Source organism: Amborella trichopoda, chromosome 13 (genome assembly GCF_054954075.1).
Source record: "Amborella trichopoda isolate Santa Cruz 75 chromosome 13, AtrichopodaSantaCruz75HAP2 v2.0, whole genome shotgun sequence".
In the NCBI taxonomy this organism is placed as follows: domain Eukaryota; kingdom Viridiplantae; phylum Streptophyta; class Magnoliopsida; order Amborellales; family Amborellaceae; genus Amborella; species Amborella trichopoda.
Window position 1 is genome coordinate 43,294,376 of NC_142348.1, and position 23,548 is coordinate 43,317,923.

At 40.1% G+C, this 23,548-nt stretch overlaps 1 protein-coding gene across 7 annotated transcripts in view; it reads right to left on the reverse strand.

Moving 5' to 3' along the window:
- Positions 1-6,150: 6,150 nt before the first annotated feature.
- Positions 6,151-23,548, reverse strand: part of LOC105421289 (DNA-directed RNA polymerase III subunit 2) — a 33,788-nt gene continuing 16,390 nt past the window's right edge. The window contains exons 4-10 of one of the 7 annotated variants that reach the window (XR_002282296.2): positions 21,416-21,534; positions 21,013-21,148; positions 20,765-20,895; positions 15,485-15,569; positions 15,268-15,371; positions 7,414-7,521; positions 6,151-6,820 (exon numbers count right to left, since the gene is read on the reverse strand). Coding sequence is in view for 1 of the 7 variants with exons in the window: in XM_088855193.1 (XP_088711319.1) it covers positions 16,078-16,108; positions 20,765-20,895; positions 21,013-21,148; positions 21,416-21,534 (417 nt within the window). In the remaining 6 variants the exon portion in view is untranslated. Of the gene's footprint in view, positions 6,821-7,413; positions 7,568-15,267; positions 15,372-15,484; positions 15,570-15,954; positions 16,109-20,764; positions 20,896-21,012; positions 21,149-21,415; positions 21,535-23,548 lie in introns of those variants that run through there. The other 6 variants (XR_002282297.2, XR_002282295.2, XR_016047099.1 and 3 more) reach the window with 6 other exon arrangements.

Here is a 23,548-nt window from a genome sequence, read left to right on the forward strand (position 1 = left end):
ATTAAATGGCCTCAGGAACATCCGTGATTGAGTAATGAAAAACTCGATCAACAATAGACAAATAGGCATTCAGAATGTCTAGGATCGAGTAACAAAAAACTCGATCGATCAACATACAGGATCGAATAATGGAAAGCACGATCATCAAACATGATCGAGTAATGGAAAACATGATCATTAAACATGATCGAGTAACAAAAAACTCGATCATCAGGAAAGATCATAGTAGCTGATGAGAGTTCAGACATATCACCTTGAGATCAAGATCCAAAGGCAAAACAAAGAGAGGGGCGATATTCCAGATAGAGCAGATCGGCCTTTTTCATAGGCTATTTTCAGAGGTGAATTTTGCAAATTAGAGATCCTCAGAAACAAACGTCTCAAATACAGTAGTCTCGCATAACAACAAATCAATAGGCACGAATAAAAACTCGATCATCACACAGGCTGCAGTAACGAAAAACTCAATCATCCAATAGGATTCAGTAACGAAAAACTCAATAATTGAATATGATCAAATAACATAAACTTGATCATCAACCAGGATCGAGAAATTCGATCATCAAACATGATGCACTTGGAAGAGCCAACAAAAGTCAGCAGCGAATCAATAAAAACAGTTGGACTTTAGATTAAGAGTCAAGAACAATAATATCCAAAATAAATCAAAGATTTGAAACACGACTCGGTAGAGAGACAGATTAGAGGGAGCACAACAACAATGGTTTACCTTTTATAAAATGATAAAGAACCTAGTGGTGCACTTGCTCAAGGTGCACTTTTTGCACGTGTAGAATGAAAGAGAGGATGCCCATCAAAAGAAGGAATTTACCCAAAGAAAGAGGCTTCCATCTATTAAATGCGCTTTTTGAAATAATAAGAAACTTAGAGGTGCACTTTTTGCTCAACAAAAGTGCCCAACAGAGTACGAAGTAGGGAGAGAGAGGATGGCCAAACATAATAAAGAGGGTTTCAAATTTTGCAGGGTGCTTAAAGGGCACCGATCACCATCCATTCCCGCCTCCGCTCGTGCCTTGGAGCGTCTAATTCGTCGGTTGTGGCTTGAACGTATTGCAAATAAGGCATCATCTTTAACACAAAACCAAAAGGTCAAAAGGGCAATGTGGCCACTAGCTTCCCCTTAAGGAAAGAATTCAATAGCCCAAAAATAATGATAAAAACGAAAGCCCCAACCCCACCAGACTTAAATTTAGAGAGAGTAAGGTTTCTACTCAATACAATCCCTTAGCCGTACCCGTGAGATGAGGTCGCAGATCTTGTCGACGACAAAGAATTGCTCGAGCACAAGTGACCCAAGCTTGAACTCCTCGACGCAACACTACTTCAGCTGCTCCGCCAAAAGATTTTCCACCGACAAAAAAACTTTTGTGCCACTAGGAGTTGATGTGTTCAACGCAGTAGGTCTCAGCAAATTGAGAAGAAATCGCACTCTCTCTTTAGGGGATGATTTCTTGATGCAAATTGTGAAGCAAAAGGGAAGCAAAGGAGTATGGGCAAGTGAAGCAAATTGACGGGTGAAGGACTATGCAGTAAAGATTTTGTTGAAAGATTGTAACAAAACTATGATCTGAGCTCGCACCTCACGACAATCTCAGATCTGAGCTCACACCTCAGATATGAGGTTGATGAGCCTATTTCTCTGATAGCATGTTAGAATTTTCAGAATACTACAGAGAACTCTATTAAATTGATTAATTAAGAATATACACGACCCAATATAAATATATGGCCAGTAACAGTTAAAAGATAAATCCCAACGGATAAGTATAGACACCACCCAATCTTGTAAAGAGATATGTATCCATACAAATACATATCCATGCTGATATATATTAGTATGATACATATCCATATCCATATGTTCCACCACCTAATCTTATCAAGAGATATCTATCCATACATAAGAAAATCCAATATGTATCAGTATGATACATATCCATATCTATATGTTAACAGGGCACACCGTTATATTTGGAAAATGGTTCGATAGGGATCAAAATAAGTAAATCCTCACTTTATAACTCATCCAAAATTGCAAGTCAAGCATTGGAAAACCTTTACAGTGATCATCTCGACTTGAACACTATGGCCGTGGAAAAAATTATGATTTCAAACCTAAAAATAGTGTATATTGTAACAAAATATCTATACTGTCCATTTTACTTTTAAAATAAGTATTCACAGATCCACAAGATCTGTATGATTTACTGAGTTTCAAATTTTATTGTCGGTGTTGGATATTGATTTTAGAGCCATCATAGAGATTTTTGTCACTAAAAGTACTTTATGGATGAGGATTTGAGTTGAGGTTTGTTTCGTTTTCGTAAAACCTCGGCCTTATAGAAACCTCATCCTTTAGATTTTGCTTGGAGACGTAGTTTCGATATTGGAAACCTTATCATTATTATCATCATCAGAGCATTTTTCTAACTATTTGGGGTTGACTATACGAATCCTGATCTGTCATTCTGGTCTATCAAGGGTCATACCCTTAGCGAGGCTATAAATCCCTATATCTTTTCTTGTTACTTCTAATCATGCGCTTTTGGGCCTACCTTTAGTCTTTTCTGAGCCTTTCACTTGAACCAACTCGCACCTCTTAACATGTGCTGTACAGGGTTTGCGCTACACACGACCAACCTACCTAAGTCTACCTTATCTCATCTGTCGCCTATTGCAGTCATACCTAAGTTTTCTTAAATATATTCATCTCGAATTCTATCTTTTCGTGTCTTGCAACTCATTTATCTCAATATCCTCATTTTATAGATATGTTGTTTCTTGACTCATCCACATTCTGCCCCATAATGTAAAGCTAGTCTCACAGTTGTCCTATAGAACTTCTTCTTCAGTTTTATTAGTAATGACCATCACATAAAACTAGGGTTGCTCATCTCCACTTCACCCACCCAACTTTAATTCTATGTGTAACATTTTCCTCAATCTCTCCAATTTCATGGATTATCAACACAAGGTATCAAAAGTGCGCTCTTTTTAGTATTTCTTGGTCGTCAATCTTAACTACTTCCTCATAACTACTCATATTATTACTAAACTATTGGAAACCTTATGTTATGTTAAAAATCTATTTTCATCCCAAATTGTGTAATTTAAACTTTAAAAAATAGTGTAGATCGAACAACGCTATAAACACTTGAAAATCTTAAAAATAGACGATCCATATAACTTGTCATACGATGCGCTAGTTTTAAGACTTAATTTTGTTTTTGCTTTCTTGATCTCTATATATCTCATGATTGAGATAATCAATTGGAAGGTTTTTTAATGTCAAAAACCCATGTTGGAAAAACTAGGCGATCTAATCGGTAACCGCCTAATTAGATTGGAACTGGCTACTATTGATTCCGATTAAGGGCGGTGTTTTGATCGACCGGTATTTTTAAAAAAATAATTCAAAAAAATGTATATAAAATCTCAAAAATAAGGAATTTGATTAGTAATACAATTTTTAATATTCTTTATGTTATGGTAAAGATTAGAAATTGGTTTGGTCATTAATACTCACTTTCATATTTTTTTGAAAATTTTAAAAAATACCCTTAAGTACCTTTAAAGTTCATTTTTTTTTACTAATTTTCAACTTCATTTGAATGTGTTTTGTTTTAATCATTCTTTATATGCTTTTCATATTTTAGTAGATTTTTTTTTTATCTATTTTATTTTTACAACAATTGTTTGTCAGCTGCGACTTGTCCAGTTAGAACAGTTGAATCGGCTAGTTTACTGGTTAGGCCGGTTAAACAACTTCCGGCCCCATGTCCGGTTAACCGTTCCGGTTCGATTTTTGAACATTGGTCAAAACACTCTTTTCTAAACTTAAGGTGCATGTTACTTCAATAGTGTAAGGTTGATGCTTATATAAACTTTTTGATTTTAGATTATGAAAATTTGAGATTGTACTTTGCAGGTGCATCGGTTATATACTCCATACACAACATATAATGGGAAATGATGGTGTAGGGTCACTAGCCTACATATGAGTCCAACGGCTCAGATATTCAATCTAGGTCAATCTGACGGTCACAACCTCATTTCGTATTTTAAATTTTTTTTTTTTTACAAATCCAAATCACGTGAAATTTTAGGCGTCTATTCTTCTCATCAAGACATACCTAATAAAACATTAAAAAAATAATTTGTAAAATATAAATTAATTAAAATACCCCAGAAAAGTTTCAAGGGTATTTTGATCAATTTATTTTGCATGAAATATTTTTTTGATATTTTTATTAGATTCTTCTATTTTCAAAGAACGCATACCCAAAATTTCAAATGATTTGGATTTATAGAAAAAATTAAAATTAAAATACAAAATACAATCGTGATCATTGAATCGACCTAGATTGAATATAAGCCGTTGGGTTCACATGTAGTTATAAGCTAGTCGGCCATCATTTCCCATATATAATATAAGGGTATGGTTTTGTGCAACAATTATATCAATAAATAAGGAAAAGTGTTTTGCGAGTAGACTCACTACCCCACTAACTTACAAACGTTCATCTTTACGAACCCCATTGGATTCCTATCCAATGGATAGAAAAAAAATTAGAAAAATTGTTTCCAAATTTTATTTGATCTTATTTTACTTTTAATATTCATGATGATCATAGTGTAGATCATGGATCTCTATAAATTTGGATTCAAGATCTATATAAAAAAGAGGTGTTAGAGGGACCCCATGAGAATAGTATGAGTTGGGGACTCATAAAACTCGAGTCCATAAATAAATAACTTTACAAATAAATATAGCCAAAATATTTCATGCTCCTGTAAGAGTATACCATCCGTTTACTCCATTGGGAAGACTCAATCTAAAATTTGAGGATGTAACTCTTCAACCCATGGACTAACATCAATAAATAAAAATTTGAAATTGCACTCTCTATACACTTGATAGAAATATTGTTTCAAGATAGAACTAAGACCTTCTTTCATGGTGAAATCTAAACGTTACAAAAACTCAAAATTTAAAATTTCTTTCTTTTGAAAATAACCATCTAGTAATTCTTGATTTCTCAAAAAAACAAATCTAGTAATTCTTGGGTAGTTTTCAAATTTTCCAACTGAATTGTCTTCCCAAGTACATCTTTTGACCATGGGAGTAAGTGTGCACATTCATCCTCTTAGTCCCAAAAACCAATCTGAGAAAAAAAAAAAAAAACTTATACCCTAGGTGAAAATGGGTTACTGTCAAAAAATAAATCCGAACTATTCAATTGGTGGGCATTGAGATCTAGAATGTTAAGAACTCCAAAACAACCATTTTTTATTATTATTTAGAATTGTCCCAATATATATATAAGGATGCAGTTGGCATACAGATGCATCCTTAAGTGTAGAGGTAAGGTGCACCTTCAAATTTTATCATGGTATATAATTTTGATGTAAAATGTTTTTAGGATTATCTCAAAATCTATTTTTATATCTAATTATAAAATTTTAAATTCCAAAAATGGTTAAAATCAAATAGATCTATGAACATATGAAAATCTTAAAAATGGACGGTTTAGATAATATGTTGTAAAATGCACTACTTCTGAGACTTAATTTTTTTATTTTTCATAGTCATATATCTTGACATCGAGATGATCAATCAAAAGTTTTTTCAACATTAAAGCTAAATTTTTTGATGGATTTTTGAGGGGCATCCGTAGTTCTACATTATAAGGTAGCATCCCCATATAAACTTTTTTTTATATATAAAGCATACAAAAACTGGGATTAAGAAAAAAAAAAAAAAAAAAAATCTTTAGCCTAGATCACAAATGAACGATTCAAATGCACATTTCTGAAATATACAATACAAACTTGCTTTCGCGGCACACGTTCCTGTTTATAGTCATAGGCAGCATCACATTTGCTAATAATAAATCACAACCACCAAACATGACGACTGAATTGGGTTAAAAAAAGTAGCTCTTATGGTCCATGTCCAATGTTTATTTTTGAGAATGTTCATCATAGTAAATTGAATGTATGTTAAAGAATTATGTTCAAACAAGTACTCTTGACATGGTTATTTGAAGGTGTGTTTCATTACATTATTATATCATCAAATTACTATAAGACAATTGCATATATATATATTGAGAGAGAGAGAGGAAATCTTCAAAAATTACTTGATAAATTACCGGCCATTGAATTCTAACTCAAGAATTGGGATGTACTCCCTGAGTCAACTCAGAAGACAATAAGCCGAAGCCCATGATCAAGTTTTAGAACCTCAGCTTAAGCAGCTATTTTGACTCACAAAATTTAGCCTAACCACCTTATCTTTCGTATTCATAACAGGTAGAAACACAATGTCATAGTCTCCTATGTATAATTCCAATAAATATGCTATATAGTAGGTCATCCATAAGAAGCTGATTTTCCTGACTAAGCTGACAATCCAAATTTGTTTTAATCAAAACTGGCAACCCGAAACTTCTTGCATTTGGGGTTCGATTTCAATTCACAAAACACAGAACCTACTATTGTAGGAGAGGTAGCACCGAGACTTCAAATCTTCAGAGACTTTTGATGGATGCAGCCTCCACAAATCTACTTTTCAACGTTCCTTCCATCGCTTGGTTAACACCCCATAATGCATCACGAAGACGATTTATTTAACTTTTCAGAATCGTGGACATTTTCCAAGCAGTTGTGTGGATTTCACATATTAGTTATATGCAATTAGCATGTCACAGAATTTGGATAAGTCTTAACTGCACAATTAAGCTTGTCATGCCTCTGAAAGTTGGAGACGAGGGACGATATTCATTGCTTGCAATTCCTGAAAGTTCAAACAAAGAAACTTCAGGAATTGAATTTTGGCATAAATATTTTTTTTTGATAATGTTAACCTAATTTTGGCACAAATACTTCAGAAGATAGGAGCCAAAGAACAGCTTGTGAAGAATATAAGTCTAGACCAACACACCCACCCACCCACAGGCACACACAAACACACACACACACACACACACACATTAATATATGGGTAGAATTCCTACTACAGATTAAACTGCCCAGAAGAACCAAAAAGGGAAACACAAACATTAGAAAAAGGACTTGACTTAGTACCAATTTCCCAATTATGTTACTCGGTATTTCCAAGGAATGCCACTGGAAATGTTGTCTATAACTAAGCATGATTTAATTAAAATTAAGAAATTATTTCTGCCTATTCAACATAATAGAATACATCAACATGAAGGGAGAGTATATTACAATACAAGGGACTATGGAAAAAACATTTGGCCTTTAGGTCATCATCATCCAATGAAATGTGTTGCAGGAAGTGGTTGGAATTATGTAGTCCAATTGGATTATAAGCTATTTAAGATAATGGTGTACTATTCCTATATTGAAAGGGGTGGGATGAACCTGGATTAGAAGCTTGCATGCCTAAGGTAGTGTCAAAGTAGAGACATTACACCAGGCCATTTTCAATGTATGATGGTAATATCCCAACAAACCACATTTTGTGCAGACCTGTGAAAAAATAAAGCTGGAGACGATGGACCTGCATTCACCTTAGCTATAAACAGACACAATTTACATCTTCGCATGGTTACAAGGGAAGCCTTTGCATAGTTTTAAAATCAGAAATGGTGAATGCAAAAGCAGAAAACATTCAGTACTAGTAACATAATGAAGATTACTTCAAAACAAAAAGATGCAGGTGAATGTTTGCTTTAATTATATATTTTACACTGTACTACAAAATCTACTCTAAGCCCTTCATAAAAGACTACAGACTTTAACGGAGTTTCCCTACCAAGGCCGCCTCCAGTTACAGAGCCACCAGGCCCTATGAAACAATACAGACGATATACAGGAAAGACTACCTCCATGGGTAGGAAGCTCCCAAACTCTCAATGTTGAATTTTGAAGCCATTATTGTGAAAATCTTAGAAGTTCCCCTAGTCTTTAAAAATGACTTCAAGAGATCTAACAGAATATATTGAACTTCACAGCAGTAATCTTTTAAATAATAAACAAAATAAGTTTGTCAAAGTGTTGGCATATATTTTTTGAGAATGTTAACGTATTGAAGGATGAGAAAATACAAAGGTTGCCCGTAGGGTATGTCACCGAGAGAGGTGACTAAGACAAAACAGAAACACCCCATGCCCTAAAAAATATAAATAAGGCCCACTTAGAAGAGATATAACATAAGCGAAGTGACCCGAACAAGAGCAAAAGAGGATCCCAATGTGAATCTTCAAGACTGCGCAGCTACCTGTCTGGCTAGCTCGTCAGCTATCTGGTTTCCCTCCTGCCAAATATGTGTCCAGGACACCCGTATATGCCCGCGTAGATCATGGATTTCATAAAAAATATGCCAGTCTCCAAGGGGGTTGAGTTATGCAATACTGAGGTATGCAAGACTCCCATTGAATGACGTTTTTGGAGTCCCCTTTGGCCACTAAGGAAGCTCCTCATTCTGGGTCAAAAAGTCACAAGCCTTGTAGTAGAGCTCGGGCTTCGGCCTCTGTGGAGTCAGCTTTTCCTATGGAGGAGTAGGAAAGAAGTGTTATTCGTTCATGGTTGTGGAATAAAGCTCCTATGCCGGCCGGGCCTGGGTTCTCAAAAGAGGACACATCTAAGTTTAGGTTGATAGTTGCCCTTTCAGGAGGCATCCAAGAGGCGGACCTCGGGATTCTTTTTTGTTTAAAGGAGAGGACATGGCTCCAATTGAGGTGAAAGTCGCGAGCGGGCAAGCCTTAAAGAGCTTATGATTGGTAGCCCAGAAAATTACCATTCCCGAAATAGTGTCGAATAGTTTATGTAGTGGTGCTACTAGGCCTTGGAAGATCTTGTTGTTACGTTCCTTCCATATTGTCCAAAGTGTCACGACAACCGTTGCCTTCCAAAGCAGGGTGCTGGCTTTGGCCCATGGGAGGAAGGAGGAGAGTTTGAAGAGGTTGGGGACAGATTGGGGGGAGACCCATTCCAAACCGAAGAGAAGGAGAGTCTTTCGAGAGTTTAGAAGTGATGGGGCAGTGGATCATGACTTGATTGATAGTTTCATCAGCAGACCAGCACATTACACATCTATTGGGGGTTTGGAGGCCACGTCTTTGTAACTGATCTACACAGCCAGTTAAAGAACTGGATTCTAGGAGGGATGAAGGGGTTCCAGGCCCTAGAAACAAGAGGGTTGCTAAGGAGGTGACCGAGGGGTCGGGTTGGGCTAGGTTAAGAAAACGAAACAGAGAAGAGACAGAGAAGGAGCCAGAAGGGTGACCAGCTGAGTTTGTCAGCCCCCGAGAGAGGTAGATGGGCAGAGGAGAAAAGTGAGGAAAGTAATAAGAACTCTGCAAGCTCCCCATCTCTAAGGGGTCTGCGAAGGTCAGGGCTCCAAGATCTGGAAGAGCCCGAGGCTGGAAAGAGGTCGGCGATCGAGGCCCGAGGGTCATGGACCAGCCGAAAAGGGATGGGAATTGGGTAGCTAGAGGGGATTCTCCTATCCAAGTCTCGAGCCAAAAGCGAACATTGGTCCCTCCTCTGGGAAAGAACCTGATGTGGGCAAGAGAGCTCGATAGAGTGTGAAATAGACCTCCAGAATCCCGGGGCAAGACTGGGTTGGGCGTGGGGAACAGACCAGGGTGAGGCTGCAAGAGAATACTTGGCTCAGAGGATGACGTGGAAGAGGTTATTGGGCTGAGTGGCGAGCCACCACCACCATTTGCACAAGAGAATACTTTGGATCTCTAAAGGCAGGTTACATTCCAAGCAATAAGGTGGAATTTCTTAGTGGAGCCGTCTCCTGACCACAAAAAGTTTCGCATGAGTTGCTCCAATCGGTTACGCACAGCCGCAGGAATATAGAAAAGGGGCATCTGAAAGATGGGTACTCCAGAGAGCACTGCTTTGATGAATATGAGTCTACCCGCCAGTGAAAGAAAACGCCCTTCCCAAAAGGCTAGCTTCCTTACCACCCTATCGATGATATGGCTCCAGCGAACCTTCTTGGGTTTCTCGTACCATCGCGGTAGACCCAGGTAGGTGGCCGATAGGGAATTGACTCCACAACCCAAAATAGAGGCAAAGGGGGTGGGGTTGGTCAGGGTACCTATCATCTTGGTCTTTTGAAGGTTGAACTTAAAACTTGTTGCAAAGTGAAAGCATTAAAGGTAAGAAGGTTGTGAACCTAGTGGGGTTCAACTTCATAGGATAGAAGGGTGTTGTCAGCATATTGTAAGTGTGACACCCAAGGGCCCTCCCTTCCTATCTGAAAGCTTTTAGCCAATCCCACCTAATAGAGTTTGGCCATTGTCCTACTAAAAACCTCTACTGCTATGGCAAAAAGAAAGGGGGAGACGGGGTCTCCTTGACATAGACCTCTTTCAGATTGAAAGAATCCTTTGGGGGAACCATTGATGAGAATTGAGAAGAAAGGGCCACGAATACACCCCCTGATCCATTTCTTCCATCTTCTCCCAAAGCCCATCCTTCTTTTGGTTTCTTGCAGGACGTCTCAGTCGTCGTGGTCATAGGCCTTTTCTCAGTCTAATTTGACAATCAGACTGAGGGTTTTGAAAGACGTCCTCATGTGTATGCATTCATGGGCCACCAGTGCTCCATCGAGGATCTGCCTATCTTTAATGAAGGCGCTTTGGTTAGGAGAAATCACCGAACTGAGCACCGATTTCAGTCGGGAAGCCAAGACCTTTGCCAAGATCTTATGGAAGCTATTAATGAGGCTGATAGGCCTAAAATCTTTCAGCTCCACTGCCCCCTTCACTTTAGGGATAAGGGCGATGAATGTGGCATTCATGCCCCTATGGATGGCGCCCACTCAAAAAATTCAGCAAAGAAAACAAGAACATCGAGGCATACGATGTTCCAGTGGCGGGCAAAGAAGGCCACTGGGAATCCATCACGGTCTGGAGCTCTATCTTGGTCGAGTTCCTTGATTTGGACCAGAGGAACCGATCTATTTTTGGATCGAGAAACAAAGTTGGACCATGTGAATTGGGATCCTAACAACGGGATACCCACCAGCTCATGTTTGACAATGAAGTCAGCAAAGGCTAGCATCGCCGGAGTAATGACCGTAGAGGAATTGCGTTCGTGGGACCACCTTGTGACATTAAAGTCTCCCCCGATCCCCCAGCATGTAGAACGAGGTCTAATTCTTGACACATGATCAATTAGTTGGAGCTGGAGTTCAGACCATAGACTGGTGAGAACTTCCGGCAGAGACCGTCCGAGATGCAGCAGAGAGACACCGTCACCAGCCCCGTTGCAATCCAGGAATCCTCAAGCCCAAAAGGTGGATGGGTCCCAAAACACCCAGACGCCACTGGATGCACCCACTACGTCTAGGGCTACCCATTGGCAGGGTTTGCGACCCCATACCTGGTAAGCCTGTCTCAGGGTTGGGGAGGAAGATTTGATTTCAATAAGGGCCAATAGCTCTGGGGAATGCTGTAGGCAGAAGTCATGAACCGCCCAAATCTTGCGAGGGGATCCGAGACCCTAATGTTCCACACCGGGATTTCATAATCTTGGTAAAGAGAAAGATCTCTTGGACCAGAGTCTGGAGGTGGTGGGAGCATCAGGGTTTGCCGCCAGCGAGCAAGGCCGGGAAGAACTAGGCCGGTCGTAATTTATGCTACAAGCAAGTTTAGCTAGTTCCTTAGAGCTTATGTTACTTACTTTGAATCTGGAATGAGCATCTAATTTGAAGAAAGCCTCGATGTCCTCCTTAGAACCATTGAACTTGAATCCAATCACTCCCATCACCTTGTCAACGCGACCTTGGGCCTTATCCATCCTAGAGCAGAAGACCCCACCGAAAGAGGTGGAGAGGGACGACAAAGGGAGCTGCTGAAGTTCGAAGGAGAAAGGGCCCAGATGTTGGAATTCCCCAAGGGGAAGAGAGGTGGCGAGGAGGGGTCGGGGGCAAAAGAGGGTGGATGAGCCGGAGAAGACTCCGAAATCGGAGGTGGAGCAGCGAGGGGAGGAAGAGAAGCCAAGGGAGCAACCAAACAGGCTAGAAGAGGAGTGGAGGAAGCGAGAGATCTAGGGAGGAAAGCAGAGGGGAGCGGATGAACAAGGAAGGTTAGAGGGGGAAGGAATGGACGTGAGAAGAGGTGAGTCGAAAAAATCAGGCAGAGCAAGGTAAGTCTCAACAAGCTGCAGCCCCGGAAGGAGAGAGTGGGGGGAAACCAAGCAAGAGGGTTCGAATGAAGCGGCGTAAGGGAGCATGAGAAAGAGTGCACTACGACCATAGCATGGGCCGAGAAGGTCAGGGGGTGAGGGGTGCAAGAGAAAAGTAGCACCAGAGGAGGGTGCCAGAGGAAGGGTGGCTCAGGCAAAGGGCCCGTAGGGGTTCTCAGAGAGGGAGGGGGTTCTCAGAGAGGGAGGGGGAGAAGGAGAGTCGTTGAAGGGGAAGAGGGAGATAGACTCTCAGAGGTAACAAAAGGGAGGGAGGGGAGAACATCCACCATAGGGGAGAGCTGACACAGGATAGGGGACAGCTCCTGGTCAGGCAGGAGAGAAGGTCGGGCAGAGAGGGGAGAGGGAGTCATGATGAGGTGAATGGGGGATGGGAACGTGACAGGAGAGAACGACGGCAGAAGGAGTAGCAAAGACAAGACAGGATGGGGAAGGAGCGAGAGGGGAAGGAGACAATACATCCAAGGGAAGGGGGAGAGAAGAAGGGGGCAAAGGAGAAGCCGGGTCCGGCTCAGGTTCACTGTCAACCTCCACAGGGAGACTCGATTACCAGGGTAGAGGGCTTGAAGAAGGTTTCAATTGCCCCGTCGGCGGAGGGGGTTCAATAAAAGCTAGCAGGGGAGAGAGGACAGGTGAGGGGGCAACTAAGGAAGAAGGGGCGCATGCCAAGGTAGAGAGCAGAAGGAGAGTAGGGGTAGGTGAAAAGGTAATGAGTAAGGGCGAAATGGGGGCAGCCTCGGAAAGAGAGGAGATGGCGGTGGGCTCCATCGGGCTCGATGAGGATGGCACTGTAGTAGATGGCTACAACAGGGGGAGATCTAGGGAAAGGCCACTCTCAAGGAGAGAGTTGGATAAGATGCCAGGGGAAGGAGTGATCAACGACAGAGAAGAGGGGCAAGGAACCGAGGCAAAAAGGTCGTTGACGTCATCCCGTGGCACGTGTACCAAAGGGGATGGCACTCTCGGGGTACAGACAAGCGTCCTGCCACATGCCGGCAAGAGACTAGGATCGTAAGCTGCAGTCGGGAAGCGACCGGACGGCGTTGTAGGGGGAGCGTGAGCGGTCGCTTTGAGTGCCAGAGGGCAAGAATCTGGCACCGGAAGGGGAGCTTGTCCTGCAGATTGGCAACCATTAGGGGGTGCGAGAGGAGGAGGAGAACGCTTAGGTTGGTGAGGACGGTTGTGAGAAGGGAATGGTTGGGGGGGCCACTTGAACTTCCGCTTAACAATAGTCCACTTCTCCAGAGACAAGAGTGGAAGAGAGGCAGAGGCCAAGGTATTTGGGGAGGCCGGATTCCAGGTCAAGAGGCGATAGAAAACTTTAGCTAAGCAACATCACAAAAGCTTAGGGAAATTGGACAAGTCAAAGACCTCAACCAGGAGAAGAACAGATCTCACGAGGAGATATTCCCATGCTTTCTAGTTAACAGCTACCAATTTCCCACCTTTAGCTCCTATGGAGGACAAGGTTGTGGGATGCCAAGCATGAAATGGAATGTTATCAACCCGGAGCCAATACTTGAAGGAGATGGAAGCATTGACTTGGGACGACCACTACTTCAAGGCGAGAGAGGCCCCTTTGAAGGAAAAGAGGAGAAGGATTCTTGAAGTGGAGCCTTTAGTGCTCCAACAGCTCCAGGTAGGGAGGAAAAGAGGAGAAGGATTCTCCCATTGGAGAACCGCCTGCAATGAAGGTCAGGATCTTTCCAGCAGGCTTGTGCCCATTTCTCAATGCCCTAGATGTCATCACGACAGGGGTGGAAGGCACCAACCAGAGCATGCTTAGGGCAAATGGGCAAGTCTGAAGCTGGGATGGGGCTCAGAGGAGGAAGCAGCTCTGATCGAGGCCAAACGGGGTCTGGCAGGGCTAAGGGGGGGGGGGACAGGCAGGAGTGGGGGCCTTGGGAGGTAGCTGAGGGTTCAAGAGGTGAGCATAGTTGCAATAGAAAGGTGGGGGGCCAATGGGAGGAGGGTTCGAGGAGAAAGCTGGAAACTTCCCTTTATCACGTGAAGGAGCCAGGGTTACTCCACAGGCCGAAGAGGTTGTCGGGTGAGAACGAGGAAGACGAGAAGGAGGGGTGGACGAGCCAGAGTGGGAAGGACGAGAAGAGGAGGCAATCAAGCCAAAGCAGGGAGGGCGAGAAAAGGAAGCAGAAACCATAGTGATCTCATGCACCACCGATTAGTGTTGGCATATATTTTATAAAATACATTCTATGGACAAGCAACTAATTTAGAACCAATACTGGGGTTTCCAAGAAATAACACATTTTCATCCTTTTGCAAAAAAACATTTCAAAAGTAGCATACTCAGAAATAAGAATATGTTTTGATTTCACATCAGACATTATAACATAGTTCAAAGGCTCAGACTTTTCCAAAGCTCATACTTGTCTTGGGAATTAGTGGATCTCTGTGGCAAGGTGACTCATGACATCGACGAACCTCGATGTTTTTTTTTTCTTTACATAGTTTTACTAGCAAAGAGGCTGATCCACCCAGATTTGGGCATTCTTAAGCCCTTGGCAAGGTTTCAAACCTTGGGAACAACAAACTGCTCTTTGATTCTTCGTTTAAACGTTGGGACATGTGCAACCCCAAGAAGGGGGGGAAACCACAAAAAAAAAAAAAACTGGAGAAAAGCCTTTTTGAGTAGGCAAGTTGAAATAATGCAGATGGAATTTTGCAGCGCATGCAGCAATTCAAATTGCCTCAATATCTAGCAGAAAAGAGAACCAATTCAAAAATTCAATTATTCTAGATCAACAGGCATTTCAACTTTGACATAGAAACACCTAAACAAAAACAGTTTCTATCCAATGTACAAGAGGATATTCTGTTTTCGGGTAGTTCAGTAGTAGGAACTGAACTTGGGACATAGTGTTGTAGTTGTCAACAACTAACCAATCAAGTCCAAACCCAATTCCTGTACAACAGAAAATTATAGCTGAAGAGAGAAGGTAATATATGGTCTCTAGGCTGCAGAAAACGGGTATGGTATTGTCTAAGTGTTCATACCATTACAGGATAATCACCAACCAGTCATACCTGAACCTGAAACTTATCACTGGAGATCATCAAGCGTTCTAGGATCATATTACTTGCACCGTAAGCTATCAAACAGTCGCGCTCCATTTCCCATAACCTTAGTCCTGGAAAAATAAAGAATCAAATAACTCAATTGCTAAGAACTGATCACTGGAGAGATATCTTGTGTGTGTGTTTTCACATAAAGAAGATGCAAGGATGCAATAATTCTAATGACCTCCATCCCAAGCCCGTCCTTCGGTTGGTTGTCTAGTGAGCAACACCTTAGGCCCGCTAGGCCGAGCATGCATCTTATCTAGGACCTATGTAAGCACAGGGGAACATTCCAAATTGAAAAGAATCTGATCAGTGTAATGCCAATCATAAGTCGTATGCTAGTAAGCTTTATGAATAACTAAAGAGAACAAAGAGAAAGTCTAATCAAGGTAACAATTAAAACAATAAGGAGGTTTCATTTAATAAAGAGATGGCAGTCTCATATTTGTTGCACAATTGGACAATTTTGCATTTCTACTGAGCCTCTTGTAAGTGGATTTTTGTCCGAAAAACTGCTATCTCAGCCACATTACAAGAGAATAGCGACTTAAGAATGTGGAAGAACAAATATTTCTCTAATGTTGAGCCAGAACGTTTTTTATCTCATCAATAAATTGATCATGAATTGTATTGTCTGAAATCTTCTCCAAAGGAAAGTTTATGAATCTTTTATTTGCCTGATACCATCAATGAAATCATGTAAATTAAGCACCATCGTCATCATCATGATCATCATCCAAGCCTTAACCCAATTATTTGGGGTCGGCATGTAAATTAATCACCAAGCCTCACTAAATTGAAACCACTGTGGAAAACAATCAAGTAGTTAGTATTTGTTAAAATGAGTGGCTACACAAAACAATTCTGTAAGGGTCAAGTACTAGTACAAGATCCATAAACCAACTGTGCACTTGTTACAGAAAAAGATTGCCACTATACTTCAAACACAGGAAGTAAGCATATTAACGAAAAGTATATCAACAGGATTCATCAAACTGATGGTGCAACATGTTATGACTGAGGCACTATTAAGGGAAATTGAGCATTCAGCAAAACATGACAACAACAGAACATTAAACCTCTCTCCACCATTTCAAAAAGTGAAATCCTTGATCAGATTAGGAAGATATACAACCAAGGAGTCCATTTAGGGTCTGTTTATCAAAACAAATGCCAGCAGTCCATATGTTTGCAACTTCTGCAAAATCTCTGATAAGAAACAAGATGCCTCAAAGGAAAATGGACCTCATAAAGTACCCCAAATAAAGAAAACCAAAATGTCGAATGACTAAAAGGAGAACAAACCAATACTGAAATCAAATCTCAATACATAGGTTAGATCTGATCCCACTAAAGGTCAAACCTTCATTAGAATAAATGCCAAGACAGATCAAGGCCGAGAAGAATCCACAGTAGGATATCTAGGAATTGCAAGGGAATACCAATTCCAAGAATGACAATGCTATGCCAATATGTAGTTGCATGACTATGGCTCATGCCAAAGATGTAATCATGGAAGGAACATGCTCCAGGCAGCAAACTGTATGTTCCTATTCTTGAGGGAGGGAAGAGGGTGGGAGTTCTCGTCGGGGGCGGGGGGGGTTGGGTGGGTGGGTGGGTGGGAGAGGGGGAGAGAGAAAGTATGCCATAAATATTCTAGGGGGAGTGTAGATATAATGACTTCTCATGAGGAAATTACCCCAAAAATCCATGTTATAAGTCCCCCATTAGAAGTATGCCAGCTTTGCATGAGTAGAATAAGCCATGAGGAAGAGAAGAATCAAAATGAATATTTTTTGAATTATAATCCTAAGGCCCAACATATTTAGTAAAATATATATTACTCTCATTGGCAACTTTGCAATTTTTTTTCATGAATCCTGAATCTACGCTATCTGCTTATACTAGGGTGTTACCCATAAGCCGATGTACGGGAACCCAAGTACAGTAAGAAATGAGCAAGAGTTAGCTAGGGCGTTCCCCAGAAACGATGCGCCATAATGCTGCCCGTTGTGGTGAAAAATAGGCGAGGGTTCTTGTGACATGCTGGATGAGCATAGGTAAAGAAGCTGGTCTAAGATAATAGGATTCGTTTAGCCACATGGAATGTAGGAATGATTACAAGTAAGAGTATGAAGTTAGTGGGTACAATGGGACGAAGGAGAGTAAACATAGCTTGTCTACAGAAAACTAAGTGGAAAGAGGAAAAAGCTAAGGAAATAGATGGGTATAAACTTTGGTATATAGAAAAGAATAATAATAAAAATGGCATAGGTATAATAGTAGACAAAGATTTAAAAGATAAAATAGTTAATGTCATGTCAAGAGAGTAGATGGTAGGCTCTTATTAATTGAACTTGTATTAAATGTAATTAGTGCTTATGCACCATAAATAGGACTGAGTATAGAATTAAGAGATAATTTTGGGAGGACATGGATGGACTAGTCCAAGACATACCAAATGAAGAGAGGACTTTTTTAGCTGGTGGTGGTGGAGTCATCAGGAAAGAGAGGGTGGTTTCATTGCTGCTTGTGCAAAATATTTTGGTTTTGCTTCTAATAACCATGCAGAATTCTTGGCACTTGAAGAAGGAGTTCAGTTGGTTCATTAAAGGAATTGCTTTTCAATACAAATAGATAGTGATTTAGCCCTGCTTGTGGATGGCATTCATAATCAATGCCGTGCACCATGGTGGATAAAGACGATTGCAGATAATTGCCATGCCAGACTTTCTTCTCATCGATGGTCCATTGCACATGTTTTGCGAAAGGCAAGCATGGTTGTTGATGCCCTCGCTAAGAGGGCATTTGCTGGCCCTGGTGCTACTGTGTGACGCCATAGACCACCAGATTTTCTTTCCTCTATTTTATTACATGATTTGGCGCAACTGCCCTACTATAGGGTTGTACGTTAATTGTTTTTCTCTACTCATTTATCAATGAAAAAACGGGTAGAGGGCCTTCTCCCCCACTGACTCACCCAAAATAAAAAAATTAAATAGTCATGTAAGGAAGGATAGTAGAGGATATGAAGGGGTACATGGGGATATAGGGAAAGAAATGAGATGGGTGAGGCTATTCTACTTTTTGCTATGGCCTACGACCTAATAATAATAAACACTTATTTTAAAAAGTGAGATAAACATTTAATAATTTATTAAAGTGGATCGCATAAAAGCCGGATAGGCTTCTTCCTAGTTAAGAAAGTAGATCGGCCATCATGTAAAGATTGTAAGGTTATTCCAAGAAAGAGTTAAACTACACAGAATAGGCTTGTGATTATGGAGTAAAAAACGATCATGTTATAAAACTTGACAATGTAATAGATATGATCAAAACTTAAAAAAATATAAAAATGCTCAGACAAATGCTAAACAAATAGTAAGTAAGGCTAAACTTAAGGCATATGATAATCTAAAGTAAACTGGAAACAAGAAAAGATAAAAAAGATGTCTTCAAACTAGCAAAAATGAGAGAGAAAAAGTGCAGGGATTTAGACCATATTAAATGCATTACGAGTGATGATCAAAGTGTTTTGGTGAAGGATGAAGAAGGCAACGAAAGGCGAAGAGTTCATTTTCAAAAATTATTAAACGACGAACACAGTGGAAACACAACGGTAGAAGGAACTGTTGGCACAATTGAGGGTGGAGGTCATATATACATTCGTAAGATTAGGATATCAAAGGTGAAAGAAGTAGATGAAGATAAGAAAGGCTTTAGGACCAGATGGTATCCGATAGACGTTTAGAAATGCATAGGGGACATTGACATCGACTGGCTCACCATGTTGTTCAACAAAGTGTTGAGAACAAACGAAAATGCTAGACAAATAGAGGAAAAGCAATGTGGTACTTATTCCTAAGAACAAAGGAGACATACAGAGTTGTGCAATCTATCGAGGGATCAAACTTATGAGCCACACTAGAAAGCTGTGGGAGAGAGTGATCGAGCAAAAATTAAGGCATGAAACAGATGTATAAGAAAACCAATTCGATTTTAACCTAGGAAGGTCAACAATTGAGGCTATTTTCCTACTTAGACAACTTATTGAGAAATTTAGAGCAAAGGGAAAAGACCTCTAAAAGGTCTTCATTGATCTAGAAAAATCTTATGATAGAGTACCTTGAGGTTTAATTTGGTTGATGTTAGAAAAGAAAGGAGTCTCAAGATATTATATCGACTTAGTGAGAGATATATACGAAGGAGCGCTAACTAGTGTGCAGATAACTAGGGAGTGATGAGTGAGTTTTCAGTGACAATAGATATATGTTGAGCCCATACCTCTTTGTCTGAGTTATGGACGACTTAACTAGACACCTATAAGATGAGGTACGTGGTGTATGTTCTCTGCAGACAACATAGTTTTGATCGAGACCCGAAGGGGCGTCGACACAGAGTTAAGATAGAGCATATAGAATGTAAGTTTAGTAATAATAAGAGCATAGACGAGAAAGAAGTTTAGTTTGACAGCAAAGAAATACCAAAAAAGAGAGCAATTTTGACATCTTGGGTCGATAATCCAAGAATAGAGAGATTGAGTAAGATGTCGTATATAGAATTAGAACTGAGTGGGCGAAGCGAAGATATGAAATCGGAGTTTTATGTGAACATCGTATACCAATGAAGCTGAAGGGGAAGTTCTATAGGACAACTGTGAGACCAACTTTGCTCTATGGGGCAAAATATTGGGCGGTCAAGAAACAACATATTTATATAATGAGTGTAGCTGAGACGAGGATGTTGAGATTGCTGAGTGACAAGACAACAAGGGATAGAATTCGAAATGAATACATTAGGAAGAACCTAGGTGTGGCTCTAATAGGCAATAAGATGAGAGTAAATAGACTTCGGTGGCTGGCCATGTGCAACACAGACCTAGTACAACGTTTGTTAGGAGGTGCGAGTTGGTTCAAGTGGAAGGCTAAAAAACGACAAGGGGTAGGCCAAAAGGACATGGTTGGAAGTAGTGAGAGAAGATATGGGGATTTATGGCCTCAATGAAAGTATGGTCTTTGATAGAGTAGAATGGCAGACGAGTATAGCCGACCCTAAATAATTGGGAAAGGCTCAGATGATGATGGTGAAACATGAGTATGAGAAAAACATTAAATTTCTTGCAAACATACAATCTTTATATGGCTTGGGTAATTCAGTTTGACAAGTAGTAAAACACCAGCAATTATAGCAAATGTTTCAGAGAACAAACAATTGAGATTTGCAGCTACAAAGCAAGTGAAAAATCACATAAACATGGAATACAGCCGAAAGGCTTCACATTAAATGCACCATGTTTACCTAACCACAATGATATGTTTCAAAGAGATGCAATAAAAATGTGGACTGCAAACTGCAAAGCACTACATAATATAACTATCGAATGATTATGCAAGATTTTTCAGAAAAACACTCATTTACAAAACTAATGGAAACTATCACGTCCTCATTAAGTAAAGAGTACCTAGGATAACCATGAGGATTCATAATCAAGACAGGGCAAATCCCATGTTCAGAAAACGGAAAGTCTTCCTGCTGTACGATGGTACCACAAACATCTTTCTGCTCATGCCTGCTACTGAATTTATCACCCACCTAATAGCCAATAATGAGAATGCGTATTAGTTTTGTAAAATTTGGAAACATTTAACTGGTTTCCTTATAATCAAAGCAGAAACTAAATTTAGCTAAGGTACTGTATTTGGCGCTTACCTCAGGCCTACGGGTATGACGAAAGAGAAATTTGATGCATAAGTTTTCATTGGTATCTGACATTAGTAGCACCTTATCAACAACAGCTGTTTCCCCTTTGGGACCTTTGTAGGTTACATGTGTGGTCTTATATTGACTGGGATTCAGAAGCCACATGATTTAGTTCACATGGAAACATACGTAATAAAGAGATTCCATCATAAGTTAAAATGGAAACCGAAGCAAAACATCATATATATGGTATTTATACACAGACAGGACATCCACTGTACATCTAAAAGACAACCAGCGGAAATGAACGGCAGTTCCTCCAGAATGTTTTTCACATCCATACTAGAGTCTATCCCCACTCTCCATCTGGAAACAGAGGGTTGATTAATTTAACTTGGTTAAGTAAACTCACCTGTCAGATAATTCCCTATTGGGAGTGGGAGTTGTATTTACCGGACTTTGCTTGTTTACATAAATATCATTAGGTCCAATTATTTCACCAGGACAAGCAAGTCCATCATTATCTAGTATCTGCATCATGGACAGTCTTGCGTGAGTACTTCATAACAAAGAATGAAATCAGAAAATTTGAGAATTTGAGAACCATTTTAAGCATCAATAGATAACAAAGTGTTCAGTAAAGAAAATGATACATAGAGCACCCATTAAACGCATAATCAATTTTCACTGGCCTACATTGTATACAATTTTTCTCTAGGATCAAGAAATACATGAAGATAATAGTGTAATACATCAAGAATTTCTGATGTTAAACATTAAAGAAGGTTGGTTTGTTATGTGTCACTTTCACTGCAGAAAAAAAGGATTGACCTTGTTTCTTTTATCAATACCATCAACTAGGGTTTCTCAAAGAGGATGAAAAACACTTCTCAGTGATTGTAAATGGTAAGTGTTGTATATAGTCTATCGAGTATACTATGATTTGCAGCAATGAGAGTGTCATTGTTGTAAATGACATACATGTAACTACTATAAATGAACAGAGAGCAAACATGTAATCATATCCCATTGATATTCTAAAGAAACCCATGTAGGACTGTGACTTGATTCACTTTAATTTTCTATAATATCTTTACTTTTCTCTGCACGTTTTACATACTGTGGTGACATCATTTGCATGGATGCCTCAGATCCTCAAAGTTCTCGAGGGCTTTTACTTGGCTTGTTGAGCCAGAAACTCTGATATCCATATTGAAGAGGTTCAGGTATGATTAAAAAGGGTTTCAAGTAAATTGAAGCATTTTTCTTTTAATTTTTTGGTTCTTACAGTACCTCTTTATAGAGTCTCCAAAATCTTGGATCAAGTATATCATGTGGGGTGATGTGAGACCATTGAGAGTTTGAATTCAGAACCAAGGGATGGTGTGACTTAGTGAATAAGTCTGCAAGTTGGAGTGTGATGAAATATGAGGCAACATGAGAGTGCAAGAGTCAAAGTTATACCGAATAAAGCAGCATCCGAGCTAAAAATGCTCGGCTCGATCATGATAGACAGGATTTGTGTCGATCTGAATGGCACCTTCATTGCAGTATAATGAGGCAGGAGTAATGAGATGGACACCCAAATCGGCAAGGAGCAAAAGAGCCAAATGACATTTGCATTACTGTCAGCATGGCATGGTACTCAGCCTTGGCACTAGAGTGTGCAGGGGTGTCCTACTTCTTGCATCTCCAAGATATGATAAAGTCACCCAAAAATATTCAGAAGCTAGAAGCAGAATAGCCATCATTCACATCACTGGCCCAGTCAGCCTCAGTGTAAGGCATAGCTGAAGCACAGAGGAAGATGTGAGGACCAACGAATGTGATAAAGTATCACAAATATACCAAATAATACAGAAGAGAGTGGCCTAGTAAATTGACCAGGGGAGGCAACTGACACAACTTGCACTGCATATGAAATGTCCAGGTGAGTGATCATCAGATACTAAGACTGCCAATAAGTTCACGATATAGAGGGGTTAGAAAGAGGCTCAGCTGTAGCAGAATGAACCTTGACATTGAGCTCAAGAGGTGTTCTATTAGGACCTTGATAGCCATAACAGCCCATTTCGACTTCAAACTCCACTAGATAGATGTAAAGACAACATTTCTAAAAGGGGAGCTAGAAGAAGAAATTTACATAAAACAGGGTTTTCACAGATAAGGGAAAGACAAACCTAGGCCTAAATAAAGCTTCTAGGCAGTGGTATATGAAGTTTCAAGAGACCTTGTCAAAAGCTGGCTTCATGCCTAATCAGGAAGATTATTGCATATATGCCAAGGTCTGTGGGAGCGAAGTTGTGTTCATCTCCCTGTATATGTCAATGACTGCTAATTTCCCGTAGTTCGATGACTCTTGTTCTAGACACTAAAGATTTCCTCTCACAACACTTTGATATGAAAGACAACCATTCAGTTATCGGAAGAGACATACTACAAGAAAATATGGGAAAGATTTGAAATGGAGAATTGTAAGCCCATACTATCCCCATTGATAAGAAAACCAAGTTAAGACTAGCCATGTGTCTCACAAGAACATAAG